This window comes from Protopterus annectens, chromosome 2.part0, assembly GCF_019279795.1.
Source record: "Protopterus annectens isolate FY-2018-M chromosome 2.part0, PAN1.0, whole genome shotgun sequence".
NCBI classification, from domain to species: Eukaryota; Metazoa; Chordata; order Ceratodontiformes; family Protopteridae; genus Protopterus; species Protopterus annectens.
The window spans coordinates 648,616,856-648,641,995 of record NC_056728.1 but is presented as its reverse complement, the minus strand read 5'-3'; the positions used below and the strand labels follow the sequence as shown (position 1 = coordinate 648,641,995).

The following is a 25,140-nucleotide window of genomic DNA, read 5'->3' as shown; positions in this document are numbered from 1 at the left end:
AATGTGAGACAAAGTTGGTGGTCGAGGACTGGCATAATAGTTAAGGTACAGGGTTGGATTCTCACTGAGGGAAACTGGCAAAGCTTAAAATGGTCCACAAAAATAGCTAGCCCAATACTTTCCTATGAACAAGTTCTTTTCACCTCAGGCTAAATCTTTACTGAAAGTTTTCCATTTTTATTTAGTAGCTCCAATTAGGTCTCCAGCCAGCTCTGAACGCATACAGGAATAAAGTCCTGACTATGCTCTAAGTGATCTGAGTTCGGTTAGAAGCTTTGGCATTTGTTGAAGATGGCATGGAGGAGGAGAGGAATGGGAGTAATGGTGCCTACTCATAGGGTCATAGGTAAGTACTAGGCTAATTGCCCTTGTGGGTCATTTTAAGTCTAATCAATTTATCTTTCAATGGTCAGAATCAAACCCTGTACCTTGTATTTGTGAGGTAAACACCTTAACCATTGCACCAACCTCAATCTCCACCACTTTAGGAAGAGGGATGAGTGTACATGGTCAGGCATATTGTATGCAGTAGAACAAATGGTGTAGAATGGGGACATGCAGGGGTGCTGTTTATTAGGGGGTTGGTCTTTGGTTACATCATACGCAGAGGCATGTATAATAAACAGTGAGTCCGTCTCACACTTCCCTTAGATGAGTGTGGGCATACATGGGGATGGTAGGGGTTATACCAGATATTTAATCCTTCAACACACAGATGACACCTCCTGCACCAAGACTGCCTGGCTCACATTCCAAGGAATCAACAGGCCATATGGCTCTTCTTCCAGAGAATGAATGGTCTCATTTGGGGGACCAGAAGGGACTCATTAGATGGTAAAACTGAAGGTTCAGGCTAGAAAAAAAAAATCCAGTTCTTTCTGATGATTACTTTTACCCACAGCATGATAGGAACTCATTAGACCCATCAGAGTTTCATTTTGTTTGCATCTTAACTGCAGATTATACATTATTTATGGTGAAGTAGTTTAGGAGGTTCAGAGGTTTGAGTTTAACTAGTTGCTTTGCTCATCCAAGTTAGTCTGGTTTTACCTCATGGAGTGTCTTGGCCAGGTTTGAAAACTGGATTTAGGCATGTCACCCTGGATTTGGCCGCGTCATCTTGGATTTAGGCACGTCACCCTGGATTTGGCCACGTCACCCTGGATTTGCCATGTCACCCTGGATCATTTAATAGTGACCAAGAAACAGTAGGTCAGTTGCTGTCCCATTTCCATTTTCCTCCACATACCCCATTGTAGAATATACTAATAAGGGCAGTAAATTCATTGTGCTGAATGTCATTAACATTTTCATCACCTGCTCGTATATTTCTTATCTTATGGATCAGCAATTTTAAATGCAGATTTTAACATAAAATTAAGTACCTCAGTCTCAGAATCCACTCATTTTGGATTTACAGTTATCATAAACTGTAACCACATTTGAAGCAAACTTGTAATAGCAGTTAAGGTATCCCTTATAGAGAACATCAACTTTTTTATTCCAGTGATGAACTGGTATGTACTCAAAATTTCATTTCATAGTTACATGCAGTTCAGAAGTAATTTTAGGTATTTAATAAGCACTTAATCAAAACATAGTATACAGGGATTAAAGCCTTGACTACAACACAGGTAACACGAGCTCATTAAGTTATTCTGGTGATTATTAGAGCTGTCAGGGAAGGTAGGAGTGAGTGATCACTGACAGCTCATGCATCCCAAGGAGAGAGTTGGCTCTAGCTTTCCATTTGTTGACACATAATTGGAGCGTGAGTTGTTGTACTTATGGACCACAAACCTGTTAACATGTGCCATAAATGTACACATGCACATAAACCAGAAAGCATGCAGAGACTTGCTCACTGATGCTTGGCAGCTGTGTAGCTCATAGAGCTATGACACACTTAAAAGGGTGCTCCTATGGGGGAGGTTCGGCCTTCCTCACAGGAGGTGGAAGCTGTCCCTCATCCTACAACTCGATGAGGCACCCTGGGCATTGTCAAATGGGTTGTAGAACTATCATTTTGCCTAAGAATTCCTGGCTCTCACTGCAATGAAGTAAAGCTGTCAGTCTGTTAAAGCTAGTAGAGACAAAGAGATAGTCCAGTAGGAGATTTAAAAAACAAAAAAAGAAAGTATTAGGCTCCATAATTTCAGTAAAAAGATGTTGCTAAACATATCCTCAACTATGATTCATAGTCACTGTGATCAAGGGGAAATCCCCCTTGGGATAAAAAAAAACACATTTTCTTTTTATCAAGATGTGGGACATATTCATTTATCATGTAATAAATACATTGTAGTGAATGAATCATTAATGAAATGAAATTATAATGACTGAGCCATTAATGAAACAAATCTATACAGAATTACCAGAACACCATTCTTGTGGGTTCTTATGGGTTCCTGTTCATTTCCTGAAATTATAATCATAAATAAATCTACAGACATAATATAACCTGATTACAGCAACTTATACTACACTCTGAAAAGGAAGGAACAGGATATATGAAGATATAATAAGAAACCCAAACTGCACACATAGTATGTGGAATTAATAAGTATTGGAGAGGCCTGCATGCCCGTGACTATACAACTGAATTCCTATAACTCCAGCTGATTCTATTTTGTTAAGCATGCAGCATCAACATAAAAAAAGTACCTAATGAAAGTGAAACACTTAAGTTCTCAGTGCAGGATGCGTTGAACCTGTGCTCTCTGACATAATTCATTAATTTTAACTGTTCTGTTTGTAACACTTTAATCATCTAGCTATGGGCACTTCCTTATGTGTTTTGTCAGGAGAGGGAAACAGTATAAACCTATGTATTTATGGGTAGCTGCCACAACCCTGTCTCTTAGTGGAGCACAACAGAGTTACCACCCAGATAGTTCATAGGCTCATAGGTAATTACTAGGCTAATGATGGGGGGGGGGCTTTCAAAACTCAGCCATGCTTCCCAAAGGTGAGACTCAAACCCTGTACCTTGTGTTTATAAGGTAAAAGCCTTGTCCATTATGCCAACCGCCAACCCCTGTCACCCTTTAGCAAGGAGATTTTCATTTATGGCATATCCCTAGCCCCAGCAGTCAATCAGAGTACCAGGCAAAATGAGGCTCCGCTGTGCCATCCCCTAGAGTACATATTTGTTTATCCACATCTGTAGTTAAAGCTATTGCATGACTGCAGCTTCGCAATGCCAAGTCCACATCCCCAGATCATTCACTACATTCTGCATTACATGTTTCTAGGAGATACTGGAATTACAGGGTAGCAAAGTTTGTTTTGGCTGTCTCATATATATACAGGTATAGCTGTAGATATCGCTATATCTTTCTGCTAATATGTTTACCATTAAGCTGTGATGCAGTAGTTAGAGGTGGTGTTTTACAAACTGTCTTTAACTGTCTGGAGACTGCACCACAGTTTGCATTCTTGGCTCGAGGCACTTGTTCTTACAGATACCATACAGCAGCACTCTGTTGGCATCATATTTGGAGGTCCCATCTGCAATGCGTAGTGTTTGATTTTTAGCACCATAAGTAATAAGTAATAAGTAATAAATAAGTAATAAGTAATAAGTAATCACTGTTTACTATAATGAGCATCTCTTTAAGGGAGGGTCACTGTTTATTTGTACTACCGACAGCAAGTCATTATTCCATATTTGCATTTACATTTATTTTTCATTTGAAAATTATTTTTGTGTATTTTGTGTATAATTAGTATGAATCTGTTTTGTATAACTCTTTATTGCTGTTTGTATATTCCTTCTAAAACATTGAGATGTCTGCATCCATTCTGTTCTAAATCAAGCATATAGTCAGCCAAGACAATAAGTAATACACATTAAACTGGGAGTGAATTGTCTACATAAATGGTGGCATAAATAAATCGTTAATCACATATGACGCTCATTGGACTGTACTGCTTATCACTGTAGTGCAGAACCTGTGGATTGTACGAGTTTCACATACCTGGTGTTATTGACATACAGCTCAAGTTCAAGATTATTAAAAGACTAGCAGCAAACAATTCCAAGGACACACCAATGGCTGTAAATCCAATACTTCCACGTACAAAAAAGTGCCATTTACCAATAGAAATGGTCAGATCAAAAAGATCATAGAAAACAACTAGAAGATTTTAGTTATGGATGATAGAATTAAGACTTTGGTGGAAGAGGCACCGAATATAGCCTATAGAAATATGAAATCCCTAAAAAGGCTTCTATGTTACGAAAGAACAGACACAGGGCATATAAAATCTCAAAGAGCAGGTACTTTTCCCTGCAGGTCCTGTAATCAATGTAGATATATAGCAGAAGAAAATGCCTTTATTCATCCACACACTGGACGAGTTTATACCTTTAGATGCTATGCTGATTGTAGATCCAAGAATTTAGTATACTTAGCACAATGTCAACACTGTCAGAAATATTATATAGGCAAAACAAATCAAACACTGCGTGAGCGTATAAGGGAACACATATATGCAGTTAATAAAGAAAATACGACCAACGCGATAGCACGACATATTATGGAGAATGGGTCCCAACATCATTTTAAGTTCAAGGTTTTAGAATTAGTTAAAAGTACTAGTAGATTAGGGAACATTAAAAACCGTACAGAGGAGGTTGAGAATAAATGGATCCTTAGGCTGCAAGCGCATAAGTATGGTTTAAATGAAAAGATTACTTTAAAACCATTCCTAGCAGCCAAGGCACTCAAACATTAAATGCTTGGATGCGCCTCATCAATTTTTTATAAAAGGTTTTTAGACAAATGTATGTTTTGTTTTAACATAGTATGTTTAAACATAGTATTTTCTATGTAATTTTTATGCAATGTTTACGTAATTTCTTATGGATTTATATTCAGTGAGCACTAGCACTTTAAGAGCTTCTAGTATTGTTCAATTAATTAATTATCTGGAAGTCTCTCATGATTTAAGTATTTAAGGCACGAAATATATTGAATATCATTGAAGTCTGAAGAAGCGTTTATACAACGTGAAAGCGCTTACTGTTCTTAGAATTTTTTGCTGCAATAAAGGACTTTTTTGTACGTGGAAGTATTGGATTTACAGCCATTGGTGTGTCCTTGGAATTGTTTGCTGCTTTGCTATTTCTCTAACACCAAGGTGCTTTACTCGGCTGAGGTGTTTGCTTTGCATTTATTAAAAGACTATTCAGTGAGTGTTTCAGTTACTTACAGTATTCAATTAAAATGTACCTCAAATACTTAAATTCCAAATTTAGAATCAGTTTAAATTCTCATATTTGTAATCTATTTTAATTTCCTTTTAACGTTCTAAATTGTGTTTAGGGTGATTGTGACATTATTAAGAGATGACCCTTCTTTTACTGAAAAATGAAGTGAAACTGTTTCAGTTGTGTTTCTTACTATGACTCGCTCAAACATAGGTCCAAACAAAGTGCTATAAAGTTTTTTTTTTGTAATCAGACAGGATGCTCAATAATTATATGAAAATTGTTTTCTTCCTTATTCATGTGGCAGATGCTCCTCTTCCCCCTTGTACTTTACCCCATCTTATACAGTTACTCCTAAACTACACATCTCATGTCATAGGATCATAGGAGGTTACTAAGCTAATGGCCCTGGGGCCCTTACAAGCCTAGCCAAGACTTTATCCCCAAAAAAGAAACCTCAGTCAGCACCTGTTGCCTCTGTCAATGAGGGACACAGGTGGAACCCCTGGAACAAATTTGTGGTTTCCCATCCACTCGTCAAGGTTGTGCTTAAAGAGGTCAGCGAGGTACTCTGTTTGACATGTATGGGAAGTTTATTCCAGAGACGGGGCAGCCTCTGGGAGGCAAACCTATCTCTCCAGCAGGTTTTGTTGATGTCACATGTTAGATTTAGGCCTTTCAAGCGGGTAATGTGCGAGGAGTTAGACTTAACAGATATAGAGCATCTCTAGTAGGGCAGGGTCCAATATTGCCTTGTAGGTGAGACACAGGTCACCTCTGAGCAATCTGTACAGTACCAAGCAGAGTGATAGTGATTTGAGCCTGTCTGTATAGGACAGGTGCTGGAAGCCATGGATTCTTTTTGTGAGGTACTTCTGTGGCCTTTCCAGTTGGTGCAGGTATCTGGAGAGGTACATAACAAACGGAGCATTATACTCCGTTATTGGCCTAATGAGGATGCAATCCCTTTACTTATGAGATACACCAAGTGAAAGGCTTTTCTGACCACTGCCACTACATGCCGGTCGAATGTGAGATTCTTGTCAACCTGCGTACCTAGGTCTGTCACCACAGGTTGTCTGCTTAGGGGGTTGCCGTTGATGTGGTAATCAATAGGGAACATGTTTTTGCCGAATGGTATGATAATACATTTTTTTGTGTTTAGGTTAAGGCCATGACTTTGGCACCAGTAATTTGTTGCTGTGAGACTCTCTTGCAGTACGTTAACATAATTTGGGGAATCAGTGACAGCACCCAACTGACAGTCATCCACAAACTAGGTCAGTCACAGTCCTTTTGTCTTTGCCTGGACCTCTAAGAAGTAGATGCCAAATAGCAGGACAGATCCCTGGGGAACACCACTAGTGACAGATCTGCTGTCAGAGGTGGAGGCACCTATTTTGACCTTGTGAGTTCCCATCTGTGAGCCAGTTGGCCACCTACCTGATGAGATAGGTATTTACGTCAAGTTGTGTTAGCTTTTCAATGATGCCCAAGTGGGGGATTATGTCAAAGGCCTTGGCCAAGTCAAGGTAAGCTGTAAATACTGACTTTCCCCTCATCCAGGGCCTTGGTGACAGTCTCAAAGAAGTCAACCAGGTTTAACAGGCAAGATCTGCCCTTGACGTATCTGAACTGGGTGGGTCAAGTGCTTGGAGGCTGCCTATGTCCTTGTTTATGAGATCCATAATAATAATACGCTCCATAGCTTAACAGAGCAGACTTGTCAAGCTAATGGGGCGATAGTTTCTAGTGTTAATAGAGGCACTACCTTTGTGCAAGGGGATGACAATGGCAGTTCTCCACTCTGCTGGAATGAAGCCTGTCCTTAGGCTGTGGTTGAATAGGGGTGCTCAATGCCAAACCTAGTTCTTGCTGGAGATGGTTCAGAATACAGCCTGGGATACTATCAGGTCCCATGGAAGCTGTGTTCTTTGCCTTGGATAGGGCCTTTAACACTTGATCTACAGAGATGTGAGGTACAGGACAAGTATCTGGGATGTCAAATGGTCCTTTGGAACAAGCCTAGGCTTTGCCATGGAGGATCCTGACATAACTGAAGAAGGCTTTGTGGTTTCCCTTTGTTTCAGACCCTAGTTTCAATTCAAAACTGGCTTTGGAGGTTTTCACTAGTGATCTAATTTGTTTGTTGAGGCTGAGGAGGGGGATTTTTCCAATTTGGAATTTGTTCCTTATTACTCTTGGACAACAGTTTCTTCCCTTGGTTGTAAAGATTGTTGATAGAGGATGTCCACCAGATAGGTTTGTGTTTCCTTGAGGAGAAGGTTTTAGTTCTGTTGGGTATGGCTGAATCCATCCAGTTGTACAGGTGCGTGTATACTGCATTGGCATACTGTTCAACATAGTTGTATGCATCCTGGGGGAGGGGGTGAATCTACTGATACCCTCCCTTAGGAGGTTGTAGTCAGCTTTTGACAAGATTTTTGCCTGGTTAAAGCTGGGGGGGTAGGGTGGGATAGAAACTGTGAACAATACCTCTCAACTGTACAGATTTTCACAATACAGAGGTATGCCAATGATCTGATCTCACCAGGGAAGGGCATACTATGGGAGTGGTGCAGTGGTCACCCGTGTTGGTGAGAACCAAGTCCAGAATGTTATTTCCCCTTGTGGGGGATGGGACAAGCTGGTCTAGTGCATTAGAACTGATGAAGTCAAGGAATCATTGGGTGAGAGCATTAATGCAGGAATAGTTCACCCAGTTTATGGTGGGGTAGTTCAAGACATCAAAGATCAGGGTGTTAGGGGGTATCTTGATGGAGTCAAGTAGGTCCGGGTAGGAGGAGTGGGTATCCTGAGTCAAGGGGGGGGGGTCTATAGCTGGCTATAACCTGGATGATATCTTGCCAACTGTCAGTTGCACCTGGAGTAATTCCAGTGCATCATGCTGGCAAACCAGTCTGGAGGTGTGCCGGTCCTTAATGAAGATAGAGACTCCACCACCCTTAGTTTTCCTGACCTCATTTTGAGGTCAGAATTTGTGGAATGAGGTATAGCCTGGTAAGGTAGGGGTGCTGTCCGCAGCCCTGAGCCAAGTTTCTGTGACTGCACAGACATCGGCATATTCCAGTGTGAGGAGAGCCTCCAGTGAGTACATTTCCAGGTTAAGGCTGCTAGCGTTAAGCAGCGTGACCTTCAATTTGCTTTTTGACAGATCTTTTTATGTTGGAAGATTTGTCTTTGGGACATAGCCTAAAAAGGGACAATGGGGGAGGCAAGAGCCTTGACCAGGATCGGGAATCCCAGGGGTGACAGGTGGAGGCCATATTTGGCAAAGCATCGAGGTCTGTCAACCATGTCATCCCAGGCAGACAGATACTGGATCTACTTGGCAAGACACCAGAAACTAAGCCAGTTGTTGAATTCACTTATTTTTTGTTGGTATTGTGTTATCGTTCTTGGTGAAGGTAGGATGCTGCTCAGGGCTAGGGTCATACCTGCCTGGGAGACATACTCTGAGAGCTCAATCATGTCTGTCTTCATATAGTCCAGGGAGGAATATCTCAAGTCATTCACACCAACATGGACAATGACAGAGTCATATTTGTACCTGGAGAGATTCAAGTGTGTGTGTGATGTGGTGGATTCTGGCACCTAACAGACAATTGACCATGATCTTCTCCTTGTCAAGCCTGGTTTATATTTTATATATGTTATGGATAGTTCTGTATAAGTTATGTCATTAAGATATGTCCCATTAGTATTACTAATTAATGTGTGGGTAATTCAAGGAACATATGTACTTGCCTGGATTTACTGTGTGTAACTCTGCACCCAGAAACGTCTTATTGTCCTCTTAATATATTGAGTATTGAATACAGTTGGCATAATGGTTAAAGTCTTTGCCTCCCATGCACAAGGTACAAGGTTCGATCCTGACCTCTGACCAATGCCTGTTTGGAGTTTGCATGTTCTCCCTGTGTCTCCATGGGGTTTCTCCCACGTCCAAAAAACATGCTGAGTGTTTCCATCTCAAACTCACCAATGAATGGAGCTGTGGGCAGCAGCACAGACTATACATGGTGCATTATAGGGGAAGAGTTGTACAGACCAACTGCTTTGGGCATCTAGTGTGGTCGCAGTATCCTCAGGATAGACGAACATGGATTACAGGCTGTGTGCTGTGGCAGAGCTAGCCACGCGACAGTGTAAAATATGGCACTAGGTGATTTGGTCATGCTGACTAATGTCGCCAAAATGAGCATGGGTAGTTACCTGTGATAAGTGGGTTGAGGAATTGGCCTACCTATGACCTATGCCAGGGATCCTTGCTAACAGTGGGAGCAGTATATATGCCCATATTGGCCAGTGTGTGCCCGCCATAAAGCCCAGCCGCCCTGGGTCAATAAGCTACTGGCCTGTCGGTGTCTAGTTGCCCAGCCAGGGTTACCTGGGATAGCTCTGTTGAGTGAAAGCTGGACATAAAACCAACCAACCTGCCAAACATGAACTGAGAATTGCTACGCTTAATGTAGGTTCACTGACAAGACGCAGCTTTTAAGTGGATGACATGATGATACGGAGGAGGCTGGACTTCCTATATATCCAAGAGATGAGATGGAAGGGCAGTGCAGCAAAGCCACTTGACTTGGGATCCAGACTCTACTACTTAGGAAGGGGAGAGTCTAAAATGGTGTAGGAATTGTGGTGAGAGAGAGGCTTCAGAAGGCAATGAGGGATATCATCAGAATTAATGACAGACTCATGGCAATCAGACTCCAGTGTAATGATAGGGCAGTATTCATAATCTTAGCCTATGCCCCACAGCAGGGTTGTGATAGTGAGGAAAAGAGTGCATTCAGACAGCAGTTGCCGGACCTACTAAATAAAGCAGGACAACATGAATTTGTGTTGATAATGGGTGACTTGAATGCACATATCGAGACAGACAGAACAGGATAGGAAGACTGCCTGGGTCCACATGGGTGGGACAACAGGAATAAAGAAGGAGAAGACATTCTAGACTTTTGTCTGGCAATTAGCTTGATAGTAGCCAACACATGGTTCAGAAAGAGAGACAGTCACAAGATCACATACAAGAGTAGTCAACATGCAACTCAGGTAGACTTCCTCCTAGTAAGGAAAAGACACTGGGGTAAAATCCTTGATTGCAAAGTCATCACCAGTGAAAGAGTTGGCCCCCAGCATAAACCAGTAGTTGCCACAGTCAGCTGCAAGCAGTGGTCAGAGACCAAGCTGAAGACTTGGAAGTTGACTGGAGAAAAATTACAAGTTCAAGGAATTACTCAGGACTCTAGCACCCCAAGAAGAGGAGGAAATAGGTGGAGTTAAACAAGAATGGCAGCGCCTAAAACAACAGGACTACAGAAAAGATATGTGGCCGAGCCAGGTATGGAAATAATGTATAAAAGGAAATCTGGTGGTGGAATGCAGAAGTCCAGGAAGTCATCAAAACAAAAGAAGGAATGCAGCAAGAAGTGGGAGATAGAAAAGACTGATCAGGCTAGGAAGGACTACTGGTTGACGAGAAAAGAAGCTAAGAAAGAAGTTGCAACAGTAAAGAATAGGGCATCGGAGGCACTCTACCAGCTTCTGGAAAGTGACTCAGTAAGTGGCACAAAAAAAACTATATCAGGCTGCAAAGCAAAGACAGAAAGATAAAGAAGATAGTAAGACAACCTTCATAAGGGATGCCAGGAACAACCTGCTTACCAGTCCACAGGACATCAAAGGCAGATGAAAGGAGAACTTCCAGCAGCTTCTGAATGAAGAAAACCCCACAGAAGCTGTACTGACCCAGACATGGCCTACAATGAGAGAAGAGGAGGAGCTCACAATAGAAGAAGTAAGAACAGCACTAAGGAAAATGAAGTCAGGGAAAGCAGCAGGCTCAAATGAGGTCACAGCAGATATGATAAAGATGCTGGGTGAGATAGGAGAGAAATGGCTCTTGAGGGTACTAATAGCAGTGTGGAGAGAAAGGCATATCCCAGATGAGTGGAGAATAAGCATACTCATGCCAGTGTACAAGAACAAAGGGGAGATCCACAACTGTGGGCAGTACAGAGGCATCAAAGTCCTATCGCACTGCATGAAATTTCTAGAAAGGGTGATTGATAAATGGATACGCAGAGTAGTAGAATGTAAGATGGGAGATGAGCAGTTCGGATTCAGATCAGGATGCAGCACAAGTGACCCGATGTTTGCAGTGAGGCAGATACTTGAGAAGAAGCTAGAGATGAAGAGAGAGTACAACTAGGCATTCCTAAACTTGGAGAAAGCATATGACAAGGTCCCAAGATATCTGAACTGGGCAGTACTGTGGTGGTTTGAAGTCCCAGAAATGTTGGTAGAATTAATGCAGGCTATGTACAAAGACCCAATGACTCAAGTGCAAACAGTGTTTAGTCTCACAGAGGGGTTCCCAGTGGGAGTGGGTGTACACCAAGGTTCAGCTCTGAGCCCACTGCTGTTCATGCTAGTGATGGATTACATTAGCAAACAGGTCAGAGGGGACAGATCAACAAAGCTGCTGTATGCAGATGATGTGACATTACTGGCAGACTCCAAGCTAGAACGTCAGCAAAGGATAGCAGAATGGTATGCAAAACTGAAGGCAGATGGGATGAAACTAAGCACAAATAAGACGGTGGTAATGGCAGCAAATTGGGGAAATCAGAAACAGCTGAGAACAGAGATAGAAGGGAAAATAGTGGAACAGATAAACAGCTTCAGGTATATGGGAGGGGTGGTTATGGAGAAGGGAAGTCTGAATGAAGAGGTCAAAGCTAGAATCAGAGGGGCTGCAGCCAACTGGCACAGAGTGTCAAGTGTAGTCTATGACAGAAGAATGCCAAAGAAGCTGAAAAGTAAGGTGTACAAGACAGTGGTATGACAAGAACTATTGTATGGTACAAAAACCAGAGCAGTAAAGGCAGAACAGTTGACGAAGCTAGAGCTGATGGAAATGATGTGCCTGAGAAGGGTGGTAGGATGCACACCGTGGGACAGATGAAGAAATGAGGACATAAGAACAGAAGCCAAAGCAGCTCCAAATGCAGAAAAGATCAAAGAGAACAGATTATGGTGGTTTGGGCACATGTGCAGAAAAGCAGAAGACAATCTGGTGAGGGAGATTTGGGACAGACAGGAAGAAGGTAAGAGGAAACGGGGACATCCAGCAAAGAGGTGGATGGATTGTGTGAAAGAAGATCTGCAGCAGTCAGGTATGAGTGTTGAAGAAGGCAAGACTGTGGCACTGAATCGAGAGAGTTGGTGACAGTTAACACGATACCCCAACCCCATGTTGAAAAAATGGGAAAAAGTGGGCTGATGATGAATTAATATTACATTCTTGGACATGTAGTCTTTTAAATAAAAATACTCACATGCTTGATTTGCTTTACTTACATTAATAGTCTGTTTTTTCTAATATTTTTCTCCTACTAACTGTTCTTTTTTTCTTCTTTTCATGCTTTGTGGCAAATAATTGACAGTTCTTATCTGGAAAGTTTAATCCAGGTTGCATGTGTCTGAGCATCAGCCAGTCCCTTCTTTTGGACTAAGGTCAATGCCTCCCTAAGATACACAGAGAAGAAAGGATAACAGCAGCCCCAGTTGCTGTTGTATGACTTCATACAGTGGGGTAAAGGTTTTGGCAGTCCTGAAGTCAATGTTAGACGTAGTACAGGCTATGTGCAAGGGCTCAGCAACACAAGCACAAACAGAGATAGGATCCACTGAATTAGAAATTCTACTCATTGGAGTATCTGACCAACCCCAGTTGGCCATTTAATTTGGGATGAATGAATCTTTGTGTATCCCAGGGTATGTTTTTGCTTTGTATTATAGTGGCCGGCTTACCTTTAGATTTTGCTGTTCATCTAGATTTAGGTATTTACCTCATCAGCAGTAAATTTGATATGATCTTTAAACAAGTTATTAGAATCTATCCTCATCAGCATTCTCTGTCAACATAGAACACATTTATAATGATTTTAAACATTTTTAGGATGTTTTATAAACTGTGCTTGAACATATTACCTTAGCTTTCTTTTCCATCCTATGTTTTTATTTTTCAAATGAGACCTGGTAAGCTTTAGATCCCATGAACTCATCATTTTGACAATTGAACAGTTCTTCTTTTCAATATCAGTAGGTAGTTGAGTTTGGTATCAGTTTAATCCTTATTATGTTTTTCATAGAATTTGAGCTAATTAAACTTTTGAGGAGTTCTTTATTTGCACTCGGACTTTTCTATGTGGTTTTGTGTTGTGTATCTATGCTGAGTCAGATAACTCTTATCTTTATGTAATGTTATACAGCCTACCATCTTAATAATTATATAGCTTGGACATGCTCTCAGAGGAGTACTGGCTTGTTGTGTGGAATGTTCTGCTGCATATCTGGGACACTGATATCAGACATTTATTTTTTTTTTGTTTTGTTTTATTATGGATTGCCTTACAAGGCGATAGGCATATGGAGAGTGGGCCTGGAGGATCCTCGACGATGTTTTTGGGGAACATGTATTTAGTTACATTCATTATTGCCAGTAAGCCATTGCTGAAACTGCCTATCCACCTGCGAATGCACATATTTGTGCTATTCGCAAACACATGCGCGCGCGCACACACACACACACACACACACACACACACACACACACACACACACACACACACACGCGCACACACACAGCCCCCTCCATATCCAGTCACACTCATGGACACACTCACCCATTCACCAGAGTATGTATATGTATATATATATATATATATATATATATATATATATATATATATATATATATATATATATATATATATATATATATATATATATATATATATATATATATATATATATATATATATATATATATATATATATATATATTTTTTTTTTTTTTTTTTTAGTAAAAACTCTGTACCCATGAACTACCACATAGGCAGCAATCTACTTAACACCGAATGTATTATAAGAGACCTTGGGACCCAGGTGGACAGTAGTCACTCCTTTGATAGTCACATCGCCACAGTAGTCAGGAATTCCTTCTACGTGGTACACCTCATCATAAAAAGGTTCTCATTCAGGAAAAAAGAGGTCATTGTTCCCCTCTACTCGACACTCATTAGACCCATTAATAGAGTACAGCGCCCCTTTTGGAATGTACCTCATAAGACATCTGTAGCAGCTGGAAAGGCCACAAAAGTACCTCACAAAGAGGATCACTGGCATCAAACAAATGCCCTACATTGACTACCTCAAAAAACACCAGCTTTACTCCGTAGCATATCGCCTACTCCGAGGTGATCTCTGCCTAACATATAAAGCTATGTCAAATCCAAAGCTGTTGGGCATGCTACACCTAAAGAAATCCCAGTCCCTCCGAGCTACATGCTCTAGGGACCTAAACCTTGTCACCACAATAAACAGGACATGCTGGAGGGATAGATTCCTGTCCCAGAGAATTCCCATACTCTGGAACAGGCTAGCCATCTATGTCAAGCAAAGTTCTTCATTAGCATTCTTCAAGAATGTGGATGGGAAATAGGAAATACACCCCGGGGATCGCTTCTGTGTTTCTGCTCGACAGTGGCACAGGAAAATAACTTTCTTGGGTGGCGTAAGGCAGGAAACCTTGTTGGCTAGGCTTACGTAGGCCTTTGGGCTGATAGCCTAGTACCTACCTATGAACCTATGTTTATATTTCAGTATCTAACTTTATTACACTACTTGTCATGTCCTTACTACTACAATACTACACTGCCTTGAAATGGATCAAAAGGGAGCAATATCACACACGGACTGAAAAATGGTGTACATCTCTCACTCAGTTCCACTGAAATTGCCTTACAATTTTCAAAACTATTTGAAGAAATATCTCAATATTTATTGTTTTCTGGCAACATGCCTTAACGTTTAAGTCTTAGCTGAAATGTAACTTGATACATTTCCACACATTCACCTTTGCATTCTTTCAGTCTGTATGCCTATGTGTTTAACACTAATTAAAATACCATGTTGCTTCTGGTCTTCATTGTTGTGTTTTACTTACTGCAAGCACACACAATTGATACATTGTTACAGATTAGTACAGTTTTGTTAAAGTTTTATTGATCTGCTAATTTTGATTTATATATGAAATGTTTTTTACAATTGTAATACAGTATAATTGGTTAAAAATAATTAACCTTACTTGAGTGATACTAATCACATTCACTTCTCTCTCTCTTTATCCCAGAATCCTCTTCACCTTCAGATGTCTTTGGCAAACCCTTCCATACCACATGTGGACATTGTTGTCTCTCTTTTGACTATGAACAACTGGCATGACATCAGCTTATTACTGTGTCAGGAGTGGGATATGGCAGACTTCATGTTTCATTTGCAGAATAATTCTAAATTTCATCTGGGACCAGTTATCAACATCTCTGCCAACCAGAGCTTTGATAGCAGCCTCCTCTTTAATTATTTTCAGGTACAGCTGGAAGCACTGAGAGAGACCACAACTACGATTGTTACTTTTGGATGTGACCTGGACAGCACAAGAAGGATTTTTGAGATAGCCTCTCAGGCAGGGATTGTACTACCAGACTACCACTGGATCCTTGGTGATGCCCAGAATGTGGAAGAACTCCGTGCAGATGGGTTGCCTTTAGGTCTTATCGCCCATGGCCAAACTGCAGAGCCTACCTTTGAACATTTTGTGCAAGATGCAATGGAGCTGGTAGCCAAAGCTGTTGCCAGTGCAACACGTGTCCACCCTGAGTTGGCATTGATTCCCAGCACTACAAACTGCATGTTTAGGGAGGAAATGAATCTAACATCTGGACAGTATCTTTCAAGGTACAAACAAATTTGTCCTTTGAGCAAAACAAAATATTGTTTTTGGCACATTACAGAGTACTAAGAGGGTATCCTAACAAAGTAGACATCAGGGTTATAAAGGCTCACTCATTAGAGAACTTCACACTCGCACACACACACACACACACACACACACACACACACACACACACACACACACACACAAGCATATGCATGCAGACATACTTACATCTGTATGTTTGTGTATGTTTTAGTAATGTGAGAAATATGTGTTGCAAATGGCTATCTGGCACAAATTACTAAACACGAAGATTTAATAAATAAATAAACAAATAAATGAACAAACAAACAAACAAATAAATAAGTAAATCACTTACTGAACCAGTATCCCAGATATGTCAGTTGGCCTCACTTGTGCTGTTATGCACACACACACACACACACACACACACACACACACACACACACACACATATATAGAGAGAGATACATGGGTCTACTTAAAAATTTCTAACAGCATAATATTGACAGTCAAAATATGTACACTACAAAATATGTAAACACAAAATATCAACAAATTCAAAGTTTTACTGGGAAAGTGTTCATGCCCTTTCCCTACTGTTGTGTGACTCTGGATTTGGTATATATAATTAGCAGGTAGTGTAGAGGGTTCGGGAGGGCTTGCCCCCTGCAAAAATATTGATATAATGTGGTTAAATATTCTCAGATCTTTCAGTGGTTTCCTGTATATGGTTAGATTTTTATGACACTTTTCAGTGTTTTTGCAGGGGGATAAACCCCCCAGCACTCCCCACATCCCTCACTAATTATGTACACCAACTCCAAGGTTGCAAAATAGTGGGGAAAAACATAAAACCTTGCCCAATATAACTGAATTTTTTGTATACTCTGAGCTTAGATATTTTGAATGTCAATCATTTGACTGTCGATCTTATGCAGTTTAGATCATATGAATTACACCTATATACATATGTATATATGTATGTATATATATATATATATATATATATATATATTTATATATGCACATATACACACGCACACACACACACACACATACACCATCTGTGATGTTCACTTTTGCATAATAATATAATAAATAATAAATATAACTCCTCCTCATAATAACTAAAGAATTAGTTTGGAGTGGTAGAGTAGCAGTGGAGTAAGACACACGGTTACTTATATCAACAATGCATCCATCAGCATATTCACCTTTCAGTCAATGGGTTCAGACCCTTATGGACTGTTCAACACATAATCTACAAAAGTACAATAACTGAAACAACATGTAAATAATGCTACATAAATTCTGAAATTCAGTTGATCTGAGCAGGCAGCCATAGTAACAGTAATTAGTTGTTCTTTGTGCACTTTGCTATGTTATACTTGATATATTGATGTTCATATCTAAAGATGGCTGACCTACAGTTTAATACTGCCTGAAAGATTTTTGGAGTTCATATTAGGCCAGTGGGGGGGGGCTTAAATAACTTGCACTGAGCTGAAGGCTGTTTATACTTAGTGCCAAATTATTCTGTTTCTACTGGTGTTTAGTTACAATTGTTTCCCAAAACTAATCTCAGAGATTTTGTGAATCTCGCATCTGAACAAATGTGTAGTCATAGTACGTAAATTTGATTTTCTTTTGAGTGAATCTCAGTTAGTTAAGCCTATTTCATTTGCTACATTTGCATTAAAATTCTTTATGTGAAGTATGGTGCAAGCAAGCCCTCCCCCTGCACATGCACTTCTGCAGATAGGGAAATTTAGGCTGGCAGAACATTGCACTTATTTCAAAATGTATGGCCTGTTCTCTCCAGTAATTTTATTATTGATGTATTTATGCATTTATGTATTTATTGGTTCCAACTGAGCAGGGCCCTTTTTCAGCAGAGGCCAGGAGAGAAACGCTCCATTATACAGACATGATAGACATCCTGGCACTGACTCATCATTTATAGTCAATTTTATTCATGAGCACCAAAAACACCCCAGAGGATGGTAAATACCAGTGACACCACTGGAACCAAACAGTCTATAGATAGTGTTGACATTTTCGATCATATTAGGTAACAACCGGTGTATTTTCTTCTCTGTTTACAAAATCATGAAAGTTTTGGGGAATGGGCCTTTGGTTGTATATAAGATGGATAGGTCCTTTAAAGCACTTTTGGAGAAAAAAGACAAGATGAGAACATGTAAAAAATGGGGATGGCTAAGTGTGTTCGTTCTTATTGTAAACATATCCTAGTAGGTAAAAGTGTGGTTATTAGAGGTATCAAATACAGCATCAATGGGTGTTTTAACTGTGATTCAACCCAAGTTGTTTTTCTGGCTAGTTGCCAGCATTGTCAAGCTTTTTATGTCAGGAAAACCTCTAGGAAGTTTAAAGAAAGAATATATGAGCACCTACTTGAAATTAAAAAAAATGCAAAAATACCAGTCCCCATTTCAAGCACATGTTAGACCACCCCTTACATGTTTTTAATTTTACAGTGTTAGATCAGTTTAAGAAAGATATGAGGGGGTTAGTAGTTGACGAACATCTGCTTAAATCTGAATTGATATGGTAGTTAAAATTAAATTTGGAAAAGCCTGTATTGAATGAAGCATATTCAATTTCATCAGTGTTAAAATTAAAATAATTGGAGGTATAACATTTTACATCTAGCATGCAGTTTTGCACATACGCGCGCACACAAACACACACACACACACACACACACACACACACACACACACACACACACACACACACACACACACACAAACACGTATTTATATTCATATTTATACATGTTTTTAATATTGATGTGAATGCTATTTTTAAGTAATGTTTAAGAGTGCTATTGCCATTTGATATCTGCCTTTTGTATGCCATTGGTCATGACGTGAAATGATTGTATTTATACTAAGTATTTTATGACATCCAACAGTTCTGATGAAGTCATTTAATGAGAAGAAAGCACTCAACAACTGTAGATCATAGGTTCATAGGTGTTTACAAGGCTAACAACCATAAGTGCCTTTTTAAGCCTAGCCATACATCCCAAATGTCTAACAAGTTCTGATACCCTTGATAAGTGCAAGCATGGCCTGGAAGATGAACCATGTACAGGTTACCTGTGTCCATTGGAGACATAGGTGCCAAACCAGGGATGAATTTCCGGTATCCCATCCAGCTGTCCAAGTCGTACTTGAATTGGGTTAGGGAGGAACTCTGCTTCACGTGGATGGGGAGCCTGTTCCATATTAGATATTTGTTATTAAAGTTTCAGCTACATTTCCTCATACTGGCTGACTTCCTTTCTGACTGTTAGCAGCAGTGCTGTTTGGTTCCAGTGGTGTCAGTGGTTTTTACCATCCTCTTGGGTTTTTAGATGTTTTATCTGATTCCAGTTTATGTCTTCTTAATTTATGAGCAACAGTTCCATTATTCAGACATCCTTGATATAAATTACTTTGTTTATAACCAGTTGTATTTAAAAATAGCAGTTAAATGGGTTGTATAGGAGTATTTTTTAAGGTATAAAAGTTAGAGCCGCCCAAAAAAGGGAAGGGAAGGAGAGAAACAGGCAAAGGAAGATAATGAAGATGAGATGGTAGAAAAGGGTATAATTGTGATAAATAACAGTACATTAAATGTTGTGCCACAGAGAGTTATGGAATGAATTCATATAGCTATATTAGTACCAATTTAACCATGGCTGGTGCAGGTGCAGAGACATTGTGCAATATAACCTATAAACTATTTTTTTCTGGAAGGAGATTGCATGGGAATCAAATTATACATCATGGTAAAATAATCACTTATATTACCTTAGCCGTGTTATGAAAAAAAAGAGTTAATTTAGTCAGGTGTTTTATAAATGACCATATTCTGTTCAGCAACAGAAATGAACTCTTTCTAAGTAAGGTAATGTACCAGGAATACTTCCACTTCTGTTCATACCTTATTAGTCAATCTACAAAATAGTTGATAAAACCATGCTGCATATCTGACCTATTCCTGTACTTGTGATTTCAGTTTTAGTTGTATTCACATTAAATTCAATTACATACATAAGTAAAGAGCTTCACCTTGCTTAGCTTTTCAAGCAAGTAGTAGCTCCTCACAGGTTTGGCACTGTGAAGGAATTTCAGATTTTGCAGTAGCATTTTGGCCCTTTTGAAACAGCTGATATTCCATTAGTAGTCCTTAAAACATAGTCCATTAGTTACCAGTAGTGACCACGCTGGAGGACATGCTTTCTGCACACTGCAATGCATTTCAGATCAGCTCACTCTTTTCCCCATGACATTTTATGGCCACTTTCTTGGCAGTATTAACTGACATGAAATGTGGGCATTCATTCCCTGGCTGCTAGAGTTCTTTCTTGTTATTCAGATTGCACCAGCACATAAGTGCTTATTAATGAAAATAATTTGTCTTCAGTGTTTTCACTATGTTCTCTTTTCCTTCAGGAACTTCACTTAAGTATGGATGCAAGAAGCAGATTTTTGTCACATACAGACTCTGTTTATACCCTAAGCATGACATTGGCATGTTTGTACTTTTAGGTACTTTAATAAGGCTAACTGAAGAAGTTGCTGCATTGACTTCCATTCAGCACACCATCTCTGCTTTGTCATTTTTTCTGTGGGCATGTAATGCTTCTACTATGAAACGGCAACATCCTGAAATGATGAAAAAAAATGTCTAAAATTCAAAAGGGTGAAAAATCCATTTTATTTCATTTTTTTACAGGGGGCAAGCCCCCCTCCCCCCACACCCTCAAACTTATATATAGCAGCTCCACTGTCCCACCAAACTGAAATCAGGGAGAAATCTCCCTAAAGAAGTGAGTCATTTACAGCACACAATTAGAAATCACACTGGCAATGAATTCCCAAGGGAAACAACATTTGGCATTGTGCTGTTCATCTTTTTTTCTGAGTGTTATTGACACTCAAAGAATTTCATATAGAGTAGGTGTATGGAGTCACATGTAATATGTGTTTCTCTTTGAATGGATATTTTGTGCATTGTATAAACTAAAATAAGGATTTATTGCAGATTCTTTGCACAAGTTGGCATTGACATTGAAATTGCAAGGACTGTTGACCCAAAAGACTGCAGTTTTATGGAAATGTTAGTACTGAAAGGGCAGGATGAAAATTTGTGAGTAGAAAATTGAGAAGAACTTCCTTGTAAGAGAAAGGAATGCATTACAAGTGCCTTGTAAGAAGATACTTTGGATTGTGAAACAGCTTTATGAAAACAAATTGATAAGCCTAGAGTTTTTGATACATACTAGGCCATCAGAAGGATTACCTTAGTGTATGTGTTTTAGTGTGATTTATAAGGAAATACCAGGTAGAATTAAGTCATCAGTAGGTTGTCTCTTAATTAGAATATAATTCCTTCTCTTCCTTCTTGCAATTTGAAAGTGTGAAAAACATCTATGCATCAAACACCCATAACTACTAACATTTTTTTTTAATTTATGTAATAATTTATGATGTTTAAAACATTCCTGCTGTTATCTTGCCAGCTATAATTGAGTCATGGTATCTTAAAAATGGGGGATTCTCTTTGATGAGGAAGAAAAATGTCAGTGTGGAAGATGGAACATGTACATGTCATGTTCCACACAGCAGATTATAGGGTGGGATGGGAAAGGAAAGGAAAATCCATACAAAGACAATAGCCTATAGACGACAGTGAACCAGAAAAAAATGAAAATTGAAACAAGATGAATCTTGTTATGATATTTCAGAAATAAGGGGAAAAAAACAACAGCATGGCTACAGGAAAATTAAAATGAACTCTGAAGAAAAATGAGTTTATAAAGCAGTTTTGAAAAAGTAAGTCTGTCATGATTTAATATGTTAGAAAAACATGGTAGTATGATATATTAAATATCAGCTGCGTGATAACATTATGTGCTAAAAGAATTTCATGTACACAAAAGATACACATGCAAGAAAACATACAGTGGCATAAAATACATAGACCCATCATGAAAATATAGTATATACTGTTATGTTACACAATACTTTGAAAATGAAGGCAAATACAGTTCTTTCTCTCTTTCAGTGGTTTTTATTATCTACAGTACACACGTGCAGGAGCCTCATGGAAAGCACCAGGGAGACTCCCAGAACAAAGGAATAAACAAGCTTATATACTGGTGATATTGCTTTCAGTACAAAAATATAAAAATGAACCAATTAGATCATTATACAGGGCAATTAACCAATCAAAGGTTTACCTGTAAGCATAAGACAATTCACAACATCATATCTCTGGGCAGAGAAAGAAAATCGGATGCACTTCCATAAAAGGCACATTTTCTGCTTTCAGGCAGACTCTTGTTTTTCAGTATTTTCTCATTGCTAAGAGTTATTTATTTTATTTATTTTATATTTTTTGACCGGGCTAGTCTAGCTGGATACATATGCATTTTCAGTAGAGGCCCGGTGAGAAAAGCTCCAAGTATGAGAAGATTACTCCATACAATAGTTAGAATAAAAAAACAAGCTTAAAATACATTATAAAGCAAAAAATGTTTGTAAAGAGAGTACAAGTAATTTGTGTGATCCAAGTTACAGAGTCATGGTATAGATTTAAGCAGCAATCAAGCCATGAGTTTTCTGGTACAATCAGCACAAGTTTATGCAATATTTGAAAAAAAAACAACAAATTGGCATTCACTTAGTCAAAGAGGGAGAAAGAGAGTAGGCTGGAAAATATAAATAGTAGTAAAGAGTTAGCTTGTAATAATTAAAAGTGCGGTGGGGCAGTAGCCCAGGAGGCAGGGGAAAAGGGGAAGTGAAAGGAGGATACCATTCAAAGTTCACAGTACACAGTACATTTTAATACATGCAAACTGTCACATACTCAATTCCCCCAAACACACGCTTTGGCTGTTCATATTCTACAATCCCCCATTTGATGCTGTGTAAGCATCACCATTTAACCTATCATAAATTTGTCCCAAATCTAGCATAACCATGCTACTGGTCCTTTCATCATTGAAAAACATTGTCATTTCATCGTCTACATTTATAGCTGTAGGCATATAAAACTTAGGCACTTTCTTTACAGTTTTTGAAGACATTAATTTCAAGATCAGTGCTTTGATTAGGAATAATACAAGAAAAGCAACACTTGCTAATACTGCAATTAAAGATCAACTTCAACAGTCCACCTCCCCAGCCTAAGAACAGGTTGGTTAACCATGCCCATGTTGAACTGTCATCCAATTTGCCCTTCGAGAGTTTGGAAATACTTAGAATCAGTTTAAGATGGTTTTCAATTCCGTGCTGATTATCAGGAATAAACATACAGCACGCCTCCTGGATTAAAGCGCAAGTTCCTCCTTTCGCCGCTAAGGTGAAATCGAGAGCCATACGGTTTTGGAGTACTACAGCTCTCATAGCAGTCAGTTCATCAGTCACTAGTTCTATGGCAGAAAATGTAGTATTGCTTAATATTTCAAGCAATTTAGATAGCTTTCTCAGTTCCCAAATTGATTTCACTGCTCCGTATGACGGAATTATACCAGCCCATGATATGATGTCATCACCCAAGTCCATATGGGACAGTCCTTTGGTGCTAGCATGAGCTAAATCATGGTGATAGATCCGTGAAGCATCATCTTGACCTACAGGATTGGCAGGCTTCTTGACCTCTCGAACATTTCGAATTTTCCCTTTAGGTAATACAGATAATACATGTCGAATAGCTGGATGTAAGTAACCCAGGAAGCAGCTGCCAGACCAGTTTCCTGGTAGCCATTTATATGCTTTTCTTCCGCACACAAAATAACAATTTTCTTCTTTAATGGTGATGTTGATAGACTTGAAGCAATCCCCGGCGTCCTGCAGTCCTTGGAATATTTTCCAATAAACAGTTTCTATTTTCTGGGAAAAGTTGGCTATAGAGTTTTTAACAAGTCTTTTTATAGGTGAGAAATCTGTTACACAACCCGAATTGTCTGCAGTGCAGTTATGTACCACTGTTTTGTTACAATGGCTTCACCCAACTCTAGTTTTGCCAAGTTTTTGAAAACACACAGTTCCGTTCTGGCGGAGGGACAACTGTAATGCTATCTTGTCCTTTGAAATAACATTTGATGTATCATAGATCAGATTCATCCAGGTTTTATTAACCCCTAAAGGGACTATATTTAGCATCAGTCCCCCATGAACAGTAGGAATAGCAGTGCAAATCCAGCAGTCCAAGACATTGAGAGATGATGCATAAGCATATTTAATGGCTTGGTAGGTGTTGAAAGGTGGATGCCATGCAGCTCATTTGGCATGAGGCGTAGTTGGAGCAGGAAATAAAAATGGCCACAGTAAAATTATGAAAATAACAAGAATAACCACCAAAATAGTTGTGCAGTGCTTTTGTGGAAATGGTGGTTGCACTTGTATTATGTCGGGAGGGTGAGGTTGTCCAAATGGATAAACATCAGGCATTGTCAGGTGCTGGTACAGTATGGCTTCGAGTACAAGTAGCAATAGGTGGAGAATCAGGAGTAGCAAAAGGTAGAGGCTGTTGATCTTCAGATGGGATGACATTTTTGACGTGTGATATGTGACTCCAGGTGGGTGAGCATTGTAGTCAAACCGCTGATGATGTCATCAGTAGAACCAGGAAGGGCCCCTTCCAACGTGGTTGAAGCGCTGTTTTTTGAGAGAATGACTTGATGTACACCCAGTCTCCTGGTTGTAGTGCCGAGGACAGGAAAGGATAAGGGATATGTTGAGCCGCTGCTACCTGGCGATGATGAAACTGTAAAAAAGAAACGAGAAGTGCAATACACAGGAATATCATGATGAAATGCATCATACTCAGAAAAGGGTGGTGCTGGAGTCATGGGCATATGCATAGGGTGGCCCATGAGGATTTCATGAGGAGAATGACCTTTAGTAGGATGTACTTGCGCTCTCATAGAGAGTAGGGCTTGAGGTAGGGCCTGTACCCAAGTGAGGCCCGTTTCAGTAGTAATTTTAGCCAGTCTTGTTTTCAGAGTCTGATTCATGCGTTCAATAATACCTGATGACTGTGGTCTATATAGACAATGAAATTTTAG

General features: G+C 39.5%; 1 protein-coding gene across 1 annotated transcript in view; it reads left to right on the top strand.

Annotated features, from left to right (window-relative positions):
* GRIN3A (glutamate ionotropic receptor NMDA type subunit 3A) overlaps positions 1-25,140 on the top strand; it is an 825,751-nt gene that overhangs the window by 762,998 nt on the left and 37,613 nt on the right. The window contains exon 2 of the mRNA XM_044061007.1: positions 15,444-16,048. Within this exon, the coding sequence (XP_043916942.1) occupies positions 15,444-16,048 (605 nt within the window). The remainder of the gene's footprint in view (positions 1-15,443; positions 16,049-25,140) is intronic.